The sequence below is a fragment of the Lichenostomus cassidix genome, chromosome 25 (assembly GCF_008360975.1).
Source record: "Lichenostomus cassidix isolate B80296 chromosome 25, HeHo_3.0, whole genome shotgun sequence".
NCBI lineage: Eukaryota > Metazoa > Chordata > Aves > Passeriformes > Meliphagidae > Lichenostomus > Lichenostomus cassidix.
Genome location: NC_139505.1, coordinates 2,119,926 through 2,134,005, shown reverse-complemented (window position 1 = coordinate 2,134,005; position 14,080 = coordinate 2,119,926). Strand labels below are relative to the sequence as shown.

Here is a 14,080-nt window from a genome sequence, read left to right as displayed (position 1 = left end):
CCAGCGCCCAGCCGGCGAGGCCCGGGGGAGCCCCGGGGGTCGTGGCTGGGGTGTCCCGCAGGCCGGGGGTGTCCGGAGCGCACGCGAGAAAGAACGGACCCGCCAACGGCTGGTTTGGTACGTTTTATGCAGATCCTGAAGCCCACACCGGTATCAAACAGGTACGATGTAGGCAACTAAAAACCAACAAAAAGTAATTAAAATAAATCAAGTAAAATCCCGACTTCATATAAAAGCCGCGGGGGCTGCCCTGGGTGTGGGGGAGAATCCCTCTGAGCCCCCCGCTGGGCTCCGGCTGCACATGGTGAACGATCCCACAAGGAATTAAAAAGTGATTGTTATATACACACGTAGAAAGTCAACAGTGATCCCGGGGGAAAACAAACAAAAAAAGAGAAAAAAAATAAAATCAAAAGATCCCCAGATTAACCCAAACCCAACCGACAGTCTTCCCAAGCAGGGGGCCAGGCTTGGGCCTCCTTGCAGCCCAAGTCCCACATCCCATGCAGCTCCAAGGTGGGTTTGGGTGGGTTCCTCGACCCTTTTTGCCTTGTTCCGGTGCATTTGGCAGACAGGAGAAACAGGGGGATCTCCCCTCCCTGCAGCAGCAATTTGGGGATCGGCTGAAAACCAACACCCCAACACCACTCAGCGCTCCTCTCGAAGCTTTCAGAGTTTTTCCTTTTTTAATTTTTTCGTTTTAACTTTTTCAACTACTACTGAAGTTTTTATTTAACAGCAACGTGGCTTCTTCTTGTTAAAACATTGGTTTTTGTCTGTTTTCTTGTCTCACCCAATGCTGGGGGTCTGGGGGTAGAACCAACCGAAAAGTACAGAACATTTAATTTAAGAGAAGGTTATGGGGGTCTCGAGGGGAAGAAAAAATGAAAAAAAAGAAAAAAAAAAAGAAAAAAAAAAAAGACATGAAAAAACCAAATGGAAGGATGTCCCCGGGAGCTGGGCAGCTGCTTCAGTACCGGGGGGGAAAGAAGGGGCGCTTAGGGGTGAAGAAGGGGGCCCCCCCCCTTCCGAAAGGTGGCCGTGGCCGCTTCAGGCTCTGGAAGGGGTCTCTGCCGCCGAAGGGCTCCCGCGGGCGGAACTCGGCGCGGGGGGTGCGGAGCAGGACGGAGCCGCGGCCCCCAGGGTCCCGGTGGGCGGGGGGGCCCAGCCCACGTGCAGCCCCCAGCTGCTCCCGGGACAGGGGGACAGGCCCCACGGGGTCTCGTGAGCGGGGCAGGGGGTCCCGCGGCTGCACCCCCCCGAAGTGCTCCTTCAGCGTCCCTTGGATTGTACCGTGCTCCTTGGGGAAGGCGCTGGCGCCGTGCTCCAGGGGAGGTGGCGCGGGGAAGGGGACCCCGCCGTGCTCCCCAGCCGGCGGCGGCTGCGCAGGGAAGGGGACCCCAGCGTGCTCCCCGGGCACAGGGGGTGGTGGGGGCGTGGGAAATGGGACCCCAGCGTGCTCCACCGAGGGGGGTGGGGGGACGCCATGTGGCAGTGGGAGCGGTGTGGGTGTTTCCTTGGAGAAAGGGTTGGCGTGATCCACCGACGGCATGCGTGGAGGGACCGAGTGATCCCTCGGGAAGAGGGTGCCGTGGTCCTTGGTGGGAGCAGGCGGGGGCACAGTGGGCGGCCCCACTGGGTCTCGTGGGAAGGGGTTCCCGTGCTCCAGGGGAGGCGGCGCGAGGGGCGGCGGCGGCGGTGGCAGGTGATGCTCGAAGGCAGGGCTGAAGTTGTTCGTTCGGAAGTTGTTGACGCTCTCTGGGAAGGATGGCACGTGCTCCTTGTAGGGTGCCGGGAAACCGCCCATGCCGGGCAGCTCCGAGGAGCCTGAGGGCCCGTTGTCAAAGGCACTCCCAGTGCTGCTCAGCTCGAACCAGCCTGCCCGGCTCCCCTCACGCCCGTGGCCCCGGCTGCCCTTGCCCAACACCCGGATGGACTCCACGGTCTGGATTGGCTCCCCTGACATGCCCCGGCTCGAGGCATTGTGGTAGCCCAGCGTCTCGATGGGGGCCCCCTTCTCCTCGGTGCTGTCAGGCAGGTCCAGGCAGGAGGAGGAGACGCGGGTCTCGATGCGGTAGTGCTCCTCAGGCGGCTGCGGATCACCCTTCACGGCCCCAGACAAGCTCCCCACCTCACCGGAGCTGCTTTTGGGAATCTGCCCAAAATGCTTCTCCTCAGAGGGCTTCCGGGACGCATTTTTGAGCATGTTCTTGAACTCAATGGTGGAGGTGGTGGAGATGGAGGAACCCATGGGTTTGTCCCCACCTGCCGTAGGTGCTCGGCCAGCGGGGCTGGGGAGGGCGTTTTGGGGAGAGAAGAGCGAGCGGTGGGGAAGTGCGTGGGGCGAGTCCGAGTATTGCTTCTGCGGGAGGCCGGGTTTGGGCAGGGTGTTTTGGTTGGTGTCCGGCGTGAAGAACACATCGTTCTTGCTGGGTGAAGGGGACCCATCTGAGGCTGTGTCCTTCCCCCTGCGGCTGTAGCTCCCAAACATCCCTGGGGACGAGGCTAGTGGGTCGCAGCTCTCACTCTGATCCAGGATAGACCTCATGGCCGGAGGGAAGGATGGCTTTACGCCAAACTCCTGTGACCGCTGACCGTAGCTGGACAGCACTGGCTGGTACTCCGCAGAATCTGGGAGTTTACTAGATTTCAGGATAGACTTGACCGGCTTCTTCTCCAGGTTCAGCATGGCCGAGGGCGGTGGCCCAGAGTAGTCGAAGTCACGGTAATCCTCGTCTTCTTGGAAAGATGTGTCTGGGTAAAACTTCTCCTGGGAGGAGTCCATCAAGGACGAGGGCATCTCCCTGCTGTCCGCAGGCGGCTTGTACAGGCTGGCTGGAGACTCTCTGCCAAGGCCAAAGGGCCGGTAGCTGTGCACAGAACTGGGAAGTTCTTGGGAATATCCATCATCTCGGCTCTGCAGAGGTGACCTCGTACTGCTGGGAGTCGAAGAACCAGGGCTCATGATTTTCGACAGCAGGGAGATCGTGTCGACACTGCTTGATGTTGGCTTGTCCATCATCTCGTCCTGGGTCGGTGTCCCGCTGCGCTCGTCACGCACCGGTGTTCCATCCACATTGTCCATTGAAGTGCTGGTGGGACCACGCTGGAAGTCAGATGTGTGACTCTCCGTTGCCATGCTGGACCCCAAGCTGCTGAGGATGGGAATATTCAAGTTCAGGCCACTGAAGCCAGGATTTCCCTTCAGGAAATTGTGTATCTTCATCTCCAAGCTGGGAGAAGGGGGCTCTGATTCCAGCTTGGCTTTTGAAATTTCAGAGGATTGACCCAGTGAGGTTTCTGTTGGCAAAAGGGAGGAAGGACTGGTAGGGTGGGAACTGGAAAAACCCAGGGAATTGGTTGGTGGCTTAAAACCCGAGCTTGACAGTGCTGGGGTATGTCCGACAGGAGCCTTATTGACTGAAGTGGAGGAAACTTCTGCGGTGGTTGAGTTTGGAGAATAACCAAAACTTTTGGCTATAAAGGACTGTGGATTGGAAGGAACATTCCTCCCCTTCATGCACGGCACAGTCGTGTTGGCTGGCGATGCTGAGGTGCTCTGTGAGGCAGGTTCTCCCGACTGAACAGTGTTTCCAGCCACACTCTGCAGCAAGGATGACAGCCCTGGAAAAAAAAACTGCTGCATCAGGTACTGAGGGCAGAGGCCAATCACCCCAAGCCACTGCCATGGGAAAAGCTCCTGTGTTTGCTCTAACACCCCCTCAGGCTCCTGCCACCAAAAGGACTGGATTTTGCTGTGCTGACATTAACACCCAGGGAAGTGCAACCTTCCGCCAGAGGCTTGATCTACAAATATAAATTACACAATTGAGGCAGGTGGGTAAGAACTTGTCCTGGTCTGCAGCCAGGAGTGGGAAACCTTGCCCTGCTGGCCAGGTGACCTTGGCAAGTTGCCAGAGCAGGAGCAGAACCTCTGGGCAGCTTTCTGCACATGGAAAACACAGAGACCTCTTGGTCTCCTGTCCTGTTCAGGAGCCTTACAGGGAATGTTTCAGATACGTGCACTTCGGCCACAGCACAAGCAGGAAATACAGAGAAGTGACAGATCTCACTGGCCCGTGACACCTGCGCTACCTGAGAAAGACCATCCACACATGCCAGAGACGTAAAACATTCCAATGAAGTTTTTCTCCCTCTGTTCTCACTTCAGGACATGCAGAGCAGCACGTTTCAGCCCAGCCACTGCCCTCAAACACCTGCCAGCCCTCCACCAACACCCACCCCAGTACCTTGCAGCGCTGGTGCCGTCTGGGTCTGGCTTTTGGACAGCGCCGACAATATGCTTTCCGGAGTTATCTCAACTTTGGAGAGAATATTTGCTAATGGATTCGAAGGAGCAGATGGGGTTCCCAGGACAGGAGTCTTCAGGCCACTAGTGAGAGCTGTGGGACTCGTCGGGGTCCCCGGCGAAGGTCTCGAGGCAGGACTCACACCTGGGGTGGGAGCACACACCACTCACCTGCACTGCTCCAGCAACGCATGTGCTTTTGGCTCAGGTTTTCCACAGGCACAACTGAGCATGAGCAAGGAAAGGCTCAGAAGCTGACACCATGTGCCAGAGACTGAGCCAGACCTCTGAGAGCAGTAACTCACTCATGTTTGAGACAATTAAACCTTTAAATGATCACCCAGCTCCACTGGCTCAGCACTCACCTGTGCTCTTCATCACCGAAGTCAAACTGCTCAGGATGGAGCTGATCTTGGCCAGATCTACGTTGGCCAGGTTGGGTAAGGCGAGTGCTGGTGCTGGAGGGACAGGAGCTGTGCTCACCACCTTCGGAGCCGGCGGGGTCGGAGGGACTGGGGCCAGCGTTGTCACTGTCCCTGAGGCTGTGCCGGCTGCAGCAGCCGATGGCACCGCTTTGGGGACGCTCTCAGTCTTGGTGGGGGCCAGGGCCGGAGCAGCCTGTTTGTCCTTCCTCTCCTCCACTGTAGCAGAGAGCAGGGAACAAGAGCAGAAAGGTCACTCAGTCCCCCCAAAAGACTCAGGCCACATCAGTTCCAATTCCTACAGCTGTAAAAACATATTTGATGAGTGTTTTGGGAGATGGAAATTATCACAGTGGGACTGGGACTTCCCTGCTTGTGCCAGGACATCCAAACCCAACAGCCCACAGCCCAGCACAGGCTTTGTGCCTCCTCCACATCCCATATGAGGCTGGAAAGGGCTGGTTTGTCCTGTAATTCCCACACGACAATCACGTACCAATGATTTTAGACGTATCGTCCTCCACATCAGACAGCTCCATGTCTTCCACATCCCGATTATCTGTCGCAGGCTCTGGAGAGACCATCTTGCGGCCTCCAGCTGCTGGAGACCGGGTGCTGTTCTCCTCCCCCATCCCCTGGAAAGGGGACTCGGAGCCCGTTGGAGATGGGGCATCCATACTGGGAGAAGGGACAGGAGACTCCTCGGGATCGGGAAGGGTTGCTTTCAGCTGGTCCAGCTTTTTCTTCAGATTGCTCACTCGATTAGCAAATGTTTTATAGGCCTAAGGAAGGAAGGACACAGGATTGGGGATCTTTCACACCTCAGTCACTTCCTTAAGGAAGCAACACGCAGGCTGAGAAAACCAATTCCAAATCCCTGGACCCTGCATTTGGAAGAACTCAGCTTCTCTGTGGGGCTCACAGGCCAACAACCACAAAAAAGTGGGGAAGATAAAACCTTTTTCCACTGACTTAAAGCAATGTTCATGACCCCCCACCCCAGATTTTTAACAAATATGTTCTGCACATTTGGGGCTTTTGGTAGGGTCTGGAGAGTGTTGGTTGTTTTTATAACACTTTACTTCTAGCCTTTCTTTGCTCTAGTTCCCACATAAATCACGAGTTTCCAAGATTGAGGATTTATCACACTAACTGTAATTTTGCCCCACTTAAGAATCTAGGGGAGCTCCGAAATTCCAGCAACACACACAACTTGAGCTTCCAGCTGCTGGATTTTGAGAGCATATCCTTGTCTTGCCCAAAGCCTCAATTCTGCTCTCTTTGGAAACCACCCTTACAACAATCCCAACTTTTTAATTTGGGAAGAGAGAGATGAGGCATTTTCCAGCTTCTGAGGTGCCCCTGAGAGAACCTGAGGTGTTCTGAGGAACAGATGCTGTTCCAACTGTGGAGGATCCAGAAAAGGCACACTTACATTTGCCACCACCTTGACTTCTTTGTACTGTGCCTCATAGAATATCCCAGCATTCTCCAGCGCCTCAGTGAGTGAGGGGCCATTCTTCACTTGCTTGTCCAAGCCATTGACAAATTCCTCTAGCTTTGAACTTGCTTCTTCGAACTCCTTGGAGAACTTCTTCCCTCCCGTTTTATCTGCAGAGATATGAACACCATGGTAATGAGCTGCTGATGCCAAACCACAGAAGTGTGGCCTCAACAGCAACACCCGGGATATTGGGACAGAGGAGGCACACACTCCCAGACCACTCTTGTCATCCACTGGAATCAGGCAAGGAGGAGGCCTGGTTGCTGGCAGAGTGTTAGTTTTCAGCCAGTCATTAGCTTGGTCTGAGCTCAAGTTTTTTGCCTCTTGAATGGTGGTTCTTAAAACCACTCTGAAATTCTGGCATTTTTCAGACACAAATTCTGGCATTTTCCAGTTCGACAAAACTGAGGAGCTCCCACACCTCCTTTGGTGCCCTCGGGGCTTTACCTTTCAAGCACTTGAGTGTCTCAGTGCTGCATACGTCCACCCTCATAGTGGAAAGCTGCTTCTCCTTCAGCTCTATCTGATCTTCCGAGCGCTTGTACAACAGCAGCTCATCAATGAGGGACTGGGGCTGGAAAAAAACAAACAGAAAAAGCCTCCTCATCACATTCCAGGGAAGAGAAGCCCTGCCTCCGCTCTGCCTCCAAGCGAGAGTTAACCCAGGAACCATGTGGATCCCAGGATTTTTAACCTCAAATCTCATAATCAGCAACCCTGGGTTCAGGCAGGAGCTGCAATTCCACAGATCTCCTGGTTAAGAGCAGGGACAGGTAATTTTTATTTAGTCTCTTTTTTCACTCCACAGGTGCCTGTGCATTTCATGAACATGTCCCACTCTGTCAGGGGACCGAATTTAGACCAATTTCTTGCTACCAACTCCTCATCCACCCCAAACTCCCCTTCACAAGGTTGTGCTGAGCCTGCCCAGACCCTCCCTGTGTCAACTGCGAGGGTATCACAGCTGACACAGGTGGCTCTGTGGTCACGCCATATGCAAACTCCCAAGGTGGGGATCAGTGCCTTGGATCACTTCCACTCATAGACTTACTCGGAATTCGGCAACTATCTTGGACTTCAGAGCAGCTTTTGGGTTGGTGGAGGCTGTGGGGATAAAGGGAAATTGTGAAGAAATTAGGGAACCACATCCTGGTGGAAATTCAGTTAAAAAAGGCAGCCTAATAAAAAGGTATTTTAAGATAACTCCACGTGTTACCCATCACATCCTCCCCTCCATGCATGTGTCCCTCAATGTTCCAGGCTCCTGGCAGCTCATGGGGACATGAACACGGAGAGCTGGATTGGGACGAAGCTCAGCAAGTGACACTGCTGCTTTTTAACATGCTCTCAACATTTCCCGGGCACACCTTTTCCTCAGGAAAACAAGTCCCTGCAATGGTCAATCTAACCGTTAGATCAGTTAAGGAGTTACACCTCTCTACAAGGAAGGGAATGTTATTCCCGAAGTGCCAGACCTGGAGCTGACATGGAGCCCAGGTTTCCTATGGGCAAGGTCTCCCTTGGGTACTTTCTAGGTCTGACCATGCTCAGAGCCTTAACAACCATCACACCTGGTTACAGGGTGGGGGGGAATGAGTCCTGCTGGCAAGAGACTGAATCCACCAGATTCTGGACAAAACAGGAGAAAATAGGAAAGAAGAAATATAAGGAGCTGATGAGAAGCAAAGCACTAAACCCTCCATCCACACTGGACACAACCCAGTTCTGTCTGGGAAAGCAGCTTGTGGTGTTATGCCCAGTAATAAACACTCCCAAACTCTTTTAACCTTCTGATGTCACCCTGTGCCACTTGCCACACCTGATGTCCCACATGTCACACGTCACACCTGATGTTCCACGTGTCATATCTGATGTCCCACACATCACACCTGACATCTCACCACCTCTGTGGGGACCATGCAGGGCTTTGGTGAAAAATGAGATCATTAAGGTCACTCTGTTATAATAAATTCTCCCTTGCTGGGCTGAGTCCTGGAGACTGTGGGACTCCCACATGCTGTCCCTGCACTCCCAGATCCAGGTTCCTTCTCCCAGCCCAGCCTGCTGGGATAGGAGCATTCCTGAGCACGAAGGGAACATCCATCTCCTTCTTCTCTCTGTCTTCTCTCCATCTCTGACCAGTCTAAGACCAGTTTCCAAGAGGTTCCACCAGCTCTTTCCTCTCCTGTCCACAACCTCTGCTCTCATATCTTATTTTTGCCTCACTTCTTTCCTTTACAAAGTGGTTTTCTACCAAGACCTCCTTGGTGTGCACATCTTGGGGCCCTTCTGAGCCTGCAGGCTCAGCCCATGCTGGGCTCAGCCTCTCTGCTCCTCGAGCAGCCAATTTCTGCATTAGTGCACAGAGTTCACAGTGGTTCCTTACTTTGTGATTTCTTCCACGGCTTATTCGGTTTGTTCAGAGACTCTTTCAGCTGCTTCTGAGTTTTGAAAGTGGTACCTGGAAAACATTTCATTTTTGGCAGTCTGGCATTATGGGATTCCTGTCAGAATCTGGTTTTTGGTGGCGTACAGTTGCATGGTGAAAGAGTGAACAGAAATTTGTTTTAAAATACCTCGACCAACTTTCTTAGCGGAGCTGCTGGATGCCCAAGAGAACCTCAGTTTACTCAGGAATGCAGCAACCTGGGGGTGGTCTGCCATTTTTAAATCAAGTTTCTGTTTGCCCTTACACTAAGACAGTTCAAAAATCACAGTAAAAAGGGTAAACACAAGGAATCTAAAAATCAAATGCTTTAGGGAGGCTGTAATGGAATCAGCATTGAACGAGCAAGTGTCGCCCATCGGGAAAGCAGCTACAATACCTGATTTACCTGAAACCTCACAGACTTGTTTCCAAGTTACAGAAATGAGGGATTTCAGAGCAAGAGCACTGAAACATCACTTCTCAGCATGCAATACCCAGCTTGAGCCTTGTCCTCGTGCCACAGCCCAACCCAAGACACCACGGTCCTCCTGCTGTGACGGCCACCTACCCTCAGACCACACCTTGAGGGCTTCTTGAGCACCTTCAGCTCTTAATGATGTAAGTAAAGCCAAAACCTGGACTGATTTCCTTCAAGTACTGGAACATTGGCTAATTCCTGGTTTTAACTGACTCTGTGTGTTTCTTCCCTAAAAGGACGTGAGGACACTTCACTCTCCAGCTTTGCTTCTGCCGCTTCCTACCCCACAAATATTATTAGTTAAACCAGTCTATTACTGAACAGGACTCAGAGGTAGAGCCAGAGCACCCTGGTCAGGACGTGTAGGACCATTTCAGCCTCACATTCTGTTTGCTCTCAGCTGGAGCAGTTCCAACCCATGTGAAAGAATTCACAGCTGCCTTCAGAAAGGTACAAAAGAGGTGAAGCAGGAGAATCCAGCGCTGCTCATGTCCCACACCCGACTATGTTACAGCCTGTGCCAGGTGCAAATGCCCCTCATTCCCCTCAGTGACCCCAGACTATTTCTACAACTTCATCGAGCTCACGTGGCAGTTTGTAAGGTGAGAAATGCAATGGGTAAATAACTTACTCAGTGCTTCTTTCAGTGCCAAAATGGTTTCCTCAGGGTACACATTTCTGTCCTCCCAGATTTTGAAGATTCTTTCGATGGATTTGGAAACGGATGGATCCCTGGAAGAGAAGAGTTCTTTACTCCCTGGATGCAGGACACTGGTGCAAGGCTTCCCTCAGTCCACTTCACAGGATAACTTGACCCAAACCAACTCCAAGTGCAAATTAAAACCCAGCTCATGCCCACCCTGGTCCACTCTGCAAACACACGGCTGTTCAAACAGAATCCTTTAAGTCCTGCTGATGTTTCTAGAGAGTTTGAGATGTCAGAAGAAAAATTCCCACTTTTTAGACACAGCCTCCCAGCACCCTGTTAGTTCATTACTCACTTCACTAATGAAGCAGCCTCGGGAAGCACCTCTGCGAAGGTGTCCCGAAAGACAATGGCATTTTTTCTCTTGCAGTTCTGTATGACATCATTGGCCAAGTAAAAAAGGTTCAGCCGATGAGGAAAAGCAGCTGAGGACAAAAGAAAATTTAGAGTCAGCATCAGACAGGAGTATGACAACACTCACACCTTGATCCCAACAGTTCAGTGCTGCTTTTGGGAAAGTTTCAGAATTTCCAAGGTCCAATGGGCAAAATCCGGGGCCTAAAGAGGACATCTTCAATCTACAAATGATTTCTAGACTCCCCTAGTTGTGCTCAATCCTCTGACTCTCCTCATGTCCAAAAGCTCCAAATTGAGTTACTTCATCAAACCCCTTCCTTGGGGTGGATAAACTTGGGAAGCTCATCCACATGCTAATGATGGTAATGAGCTCCTTCACTAACATTCCCAAAGATTTAACTAGGGGAATACTGCCAAGAGATGGTGTTACTTCACATGCCCATGTGCTGTCACCTCTCACCTGTCCGTGTCACCCCCGGCTGCAGCCAGAATCAGTTTTTATCTACAAATCCCTGAATTCTCTATCCTGCTTCATTTTCCAGTTGTCCCTACATTGGCAGAGCGAATTCCCACAAAACAGCTGCATCTCACATCTCTCCTGGTTTCCAGGATTCCTCTCAGGAAGCTCAGCATCCTTCCTCGTCCAGAGCCCTGGGTGGGAGCTCACCCCTCACTCACAACCTGAAAAAGCTCCCAGCAGAAACATTCCACCTGTGTTGTCCTCCCAACACCAGGGAGAGTTCACAAGTGAACACAAGTTCAGAAGAACATTCTGCACAGAAGATCCTCCTCTGAAGGGAAGCAGACCTGAGGACACAGCAAAGGCTTATCCTCAAATCTCCATGGGTCGATGTCCTTAAGCCTCCCTGAGCCCCTGCCAGCAGCACTGGTTCTCCCGGTCCTGCTCCCACTGACCATCATTCTAGACTCGGGTGAGGAAGGACACAGGGACAGAGCCCTTGGGAAGTCCCTGCTCCTGAAGCCCTGTCCCTCCGCTGTCCCTGCCTGCCCTGGGATACACAGCAAAGGTGTGAGAGCCAAGCCATGAGTCACTGCCAGCAGCTGCTCACCCCCAGCCCCGCATGAAGCCCCAGCTCCCATATCCCAGAACAAACTTTTCGAGCATAGACTCAGTGAGCCAAGGACTTATCACCAGAACCTGTTGCTCACAACCTGTGCCCTGAACATGCTGACAGGGCAGGTCAAGGTGGGTTTTCTGGAGCACAGAGTGCTTCACTCTGCCCAGAGGGCTGGGAATCCAACTGGAGCAGGGCTGCGCTCCCCTGGCTTTCCAAAACAATTTGGAGGCAGTTTTCCCCAAAACGCCAGTCTCAGTGATCTCTCAGATCATGATCCCATTGGAATGAGACTTCTGTGATTTAAACTCAGTGCTCTAGTGCCATTTCTCCTGCTGCTCACCGGATGTCCCCTCCATCCCAGAGATGTTTCACCAGCAGAGAGCAACGATTCCAGATCATAATAATGTAAAATAGATTTCAAATAACTATAAACCTTTGATTTAAATGATCCAACATCTACACAGCAGAAAGAAATCTGGAGTGGGGCTCCAGCCTGACGCAGGCTACACAGAGCATCACTCGTCCAGAGCCAAGTTAAAGCCACAAGTTATAAGCCAAGATACTCCCAGACCACACGGGAGGAAAGATCCATGCTGTGTCCATAGGGAGGCTATGGACTTGATCCACAAAGAAAACCAAGTGTCTTTGGGTCCAAGACACAATGAGCTTTATCCAGTGGGTGAAAAGCTCCTCTCAGCTTAAATCAGCAAGGAAATATGGGCAAGCAGGAAACTGCAGAGCTGAGCCCACCCCAGTCCCGCCACCTGCTCCAAACCAGGCACAATAGCATCAACATAAATGGCATTTCAGAGTCTATGGATGGGTCCTGTTTCACTCACACTTAAACACTCTGAACAGACCCTCCTGCGCAGACACTCAGATTCCCATCAGAAACTTCTGAAATGAGAAGATACAGCTGCACCCCCTTGTATGAACATTCCTGTTGAGAAGATCTGGCTGTGACCAGCATGGCTCTTGCACAGGATGAGCCTTGTCTCAGAAGCAAGATCCCAAACAGACAAAACAGATCAAACTCTGGGCAAAGAGGATACTCTGCATTCTGCAGTAGTGGCTTGATAGAGAAACCGAACTCTCCCAAACTTTCCAAAAGGTTCAGCACCCAACAGATTGACACTTTGGGGTGAGAATGTTATCTGCATGTTCCTGCCAAGCAAAGCATCCTTGAACTCCTCCAAGAAGAATCAAACCTTCCCACAGCAGTGGAGATAACACTGCTGTGCTGAGCCTCCTGCCAACACCAGCCTTCCTTCTCCAAGTCAGGGATAAGTCCTGACGGGCACTGCAAACCCCAGCACTGGCATCCAGACTGTCTGTGCCCACCCCAGGCTGCTCTGGCCAGGCAGGGCACCAGGCAGGCCCTGGTCCTTGAGCCCCCAGAGTGGTGCTTTAGGAGATCATGGATTCAGGAGGACAAAGGTGCAACCACTGAGGTACAGGTAAGCATGTTGAGTTTTTCCAAGGATGACAAGGTGATGCACGTGGGACAAGGGGGAACGTTTCCTAAGTAAAAGGGACAGATTTTACATTAGATGTCAGGAAGGAATTCTTCCCTGTGAGGGTAGTGAGGCACTGGCACAGGTTGCCCAGAAAAACTGTGGCTGCCCCATCCCTGGAAGTGTCCAAGGCCAGGCTTGGAACAACCTGGTCTAGTGGAAGGTGTAATTGCCCATGGCACGGGGTGGGGCTGGATGAGGTTTACGGTCCTTTCCAACCCAAACCTTTCTACGATAAGCCCGACCCTGCGCAGCGGCCGCCGACACGGGCCAGTCCCCGAGTGCCCGGTATAGGCTCGCCCACGATGGCGGGGCAGGAACCTCCGGCCCGGCCGCGCTCGCTGCGCCCCGTTCTGCCCCCCCGACCGCCCCTCGGCCCCGCACTCACAGCGGCGCAGCCACTTCATCCAGTGGTACACGATGGTGCTGTGGTGCCGCTTGTTCTCCAGGCACCACGAGGAGAGGCCCTGGATAGACTCCATCGTGTTGGTCACCGCCTGCAGCTTCCTGTCGAGCGAGGCCTCGAGCGCGCCGGCCGCGGACGAGGCGGCGGCGGCCGAGGAAGAGGAGGACGAGGAGGCCCGGCCGCCGCCTCCGCCGCCCGCCGCCATCTTCCCGCGCTGCTCGCGGCAGGGCCGCGCGGGGGGCGGCGGGGCGGCGCCTCACAGGGCGGCGGGGCCCGGGACGGGGACGGGCGGCGGTTACGGCCCGGGGAATCGAGGGAGTCCGGGGGTGCTCGGGCGGTGCCAAAGGCGGCGGGAGGCGGTCCCGGCCGGGGAGAGTCGCTCAGGCCGGGCGGTGCCAGAGGCGGTCCCGGCCCGGAGGGATCGCGGGGCCGCGGGAGGTGCCCGAGGCGGTCCCGGCCCGAGGCGGTGTCGGTACCGGAGGCGGTCACGGCCCGGCCCCCCCCGCGCGCGCCGCCCGCCCCCCCGCCGCCATTTTGTGACTCCCGCACACGGGCGGGACGCGCACGCGCACGCCCCGCCCCAGTCGCGCCTGCGCGCGCGCACGCCCCGCCTCACCCGGCAAGATGGCGGCGCCCCCGCCACTCCTTCCACCCCCTCCTGACCGTGAGGGGGGCGGAGAGCATGGGCTCCGCGCGAGGGTAAAAACAGGGTCTATGGCTTTAGTCCCGGCCTCACTGAGGTTGGAAAAGACCTCTGAGTCCCACCTGTGGCCGATTCCCACCTTGTCACCCAGCCCAGAGCCCTGAGTGCCACATCTAGTCATTCCTTGGACACCTCCAGGAATGGAGACTCTACCAACTCCTCACCACCCTTTCC

General features: G+C 53.9%; 1 protein-coding gene and 1 long non-coding RNA gene across 4 annotated transcripts; one reads left to right on the top strand and one right to left on the bottom strand.

The window, feature by feature from the left end:
* Positions 1-22: 22 nt before the first annotated feature.
* Positions 23-9,975, top strand: LOC146427255 (uncharacterized). Of its 2 annotated transcripts, none has more exons than XR_014856498.1 (4): positions 23-161; positions 9,097-9,281; positions 9,378-9,743; positions 9,832-9,975. It is a non-coding gene; the product is annotated as an uncharacterized LOC146427255 (long non-coding RNA). The 2 variants fall into 2 exon arrangements; XR_014856499.1 differs by having other exon boundaries at positions 37-161; positions 9,103-9,281.
* On the bottom strand, positions 111-13,755 carry RPRD2 (regulation of nuclear pre-mRNA domain containing 2). Of its 2 annotated transcripts, XM_085082332.1 has the most exons (11): positions 13,186-13,755; positions 10,143-10,272; positions 9,773-9,873; positions 8,622-8,696; positions 7,287-7,339; positions 6,683-6,809; positions 6,167-6,342; positions 5,228-5,513; positions 4,675-4,950; positions 4,251-4,454; positions 111-3,624 (listed from the first exon to the last, which is right to left on the bottom strand). In XM_085082332.1, exons 1-11 carry the CDS (start codon positions 13,406-13,408, stop codon positions 971-973), a joined length of 4,305 nt encoding a protein of 1,434 aa, XP_084938458.1. In that variant the 5' UTR covers positions 13,409-13,755; the 3' UTR covers positions 111-970. The 2 variants fall into 2 exon arrangements, with proteins under 2 accessions (XP_084938458.1, XP_084938459.1); XM_085082333.1 differs by lacking the exon at positions 8,622-8,696.
* Between the last annotated feature and the right edge of the window lie 325 nt (positions 13,756-14,080).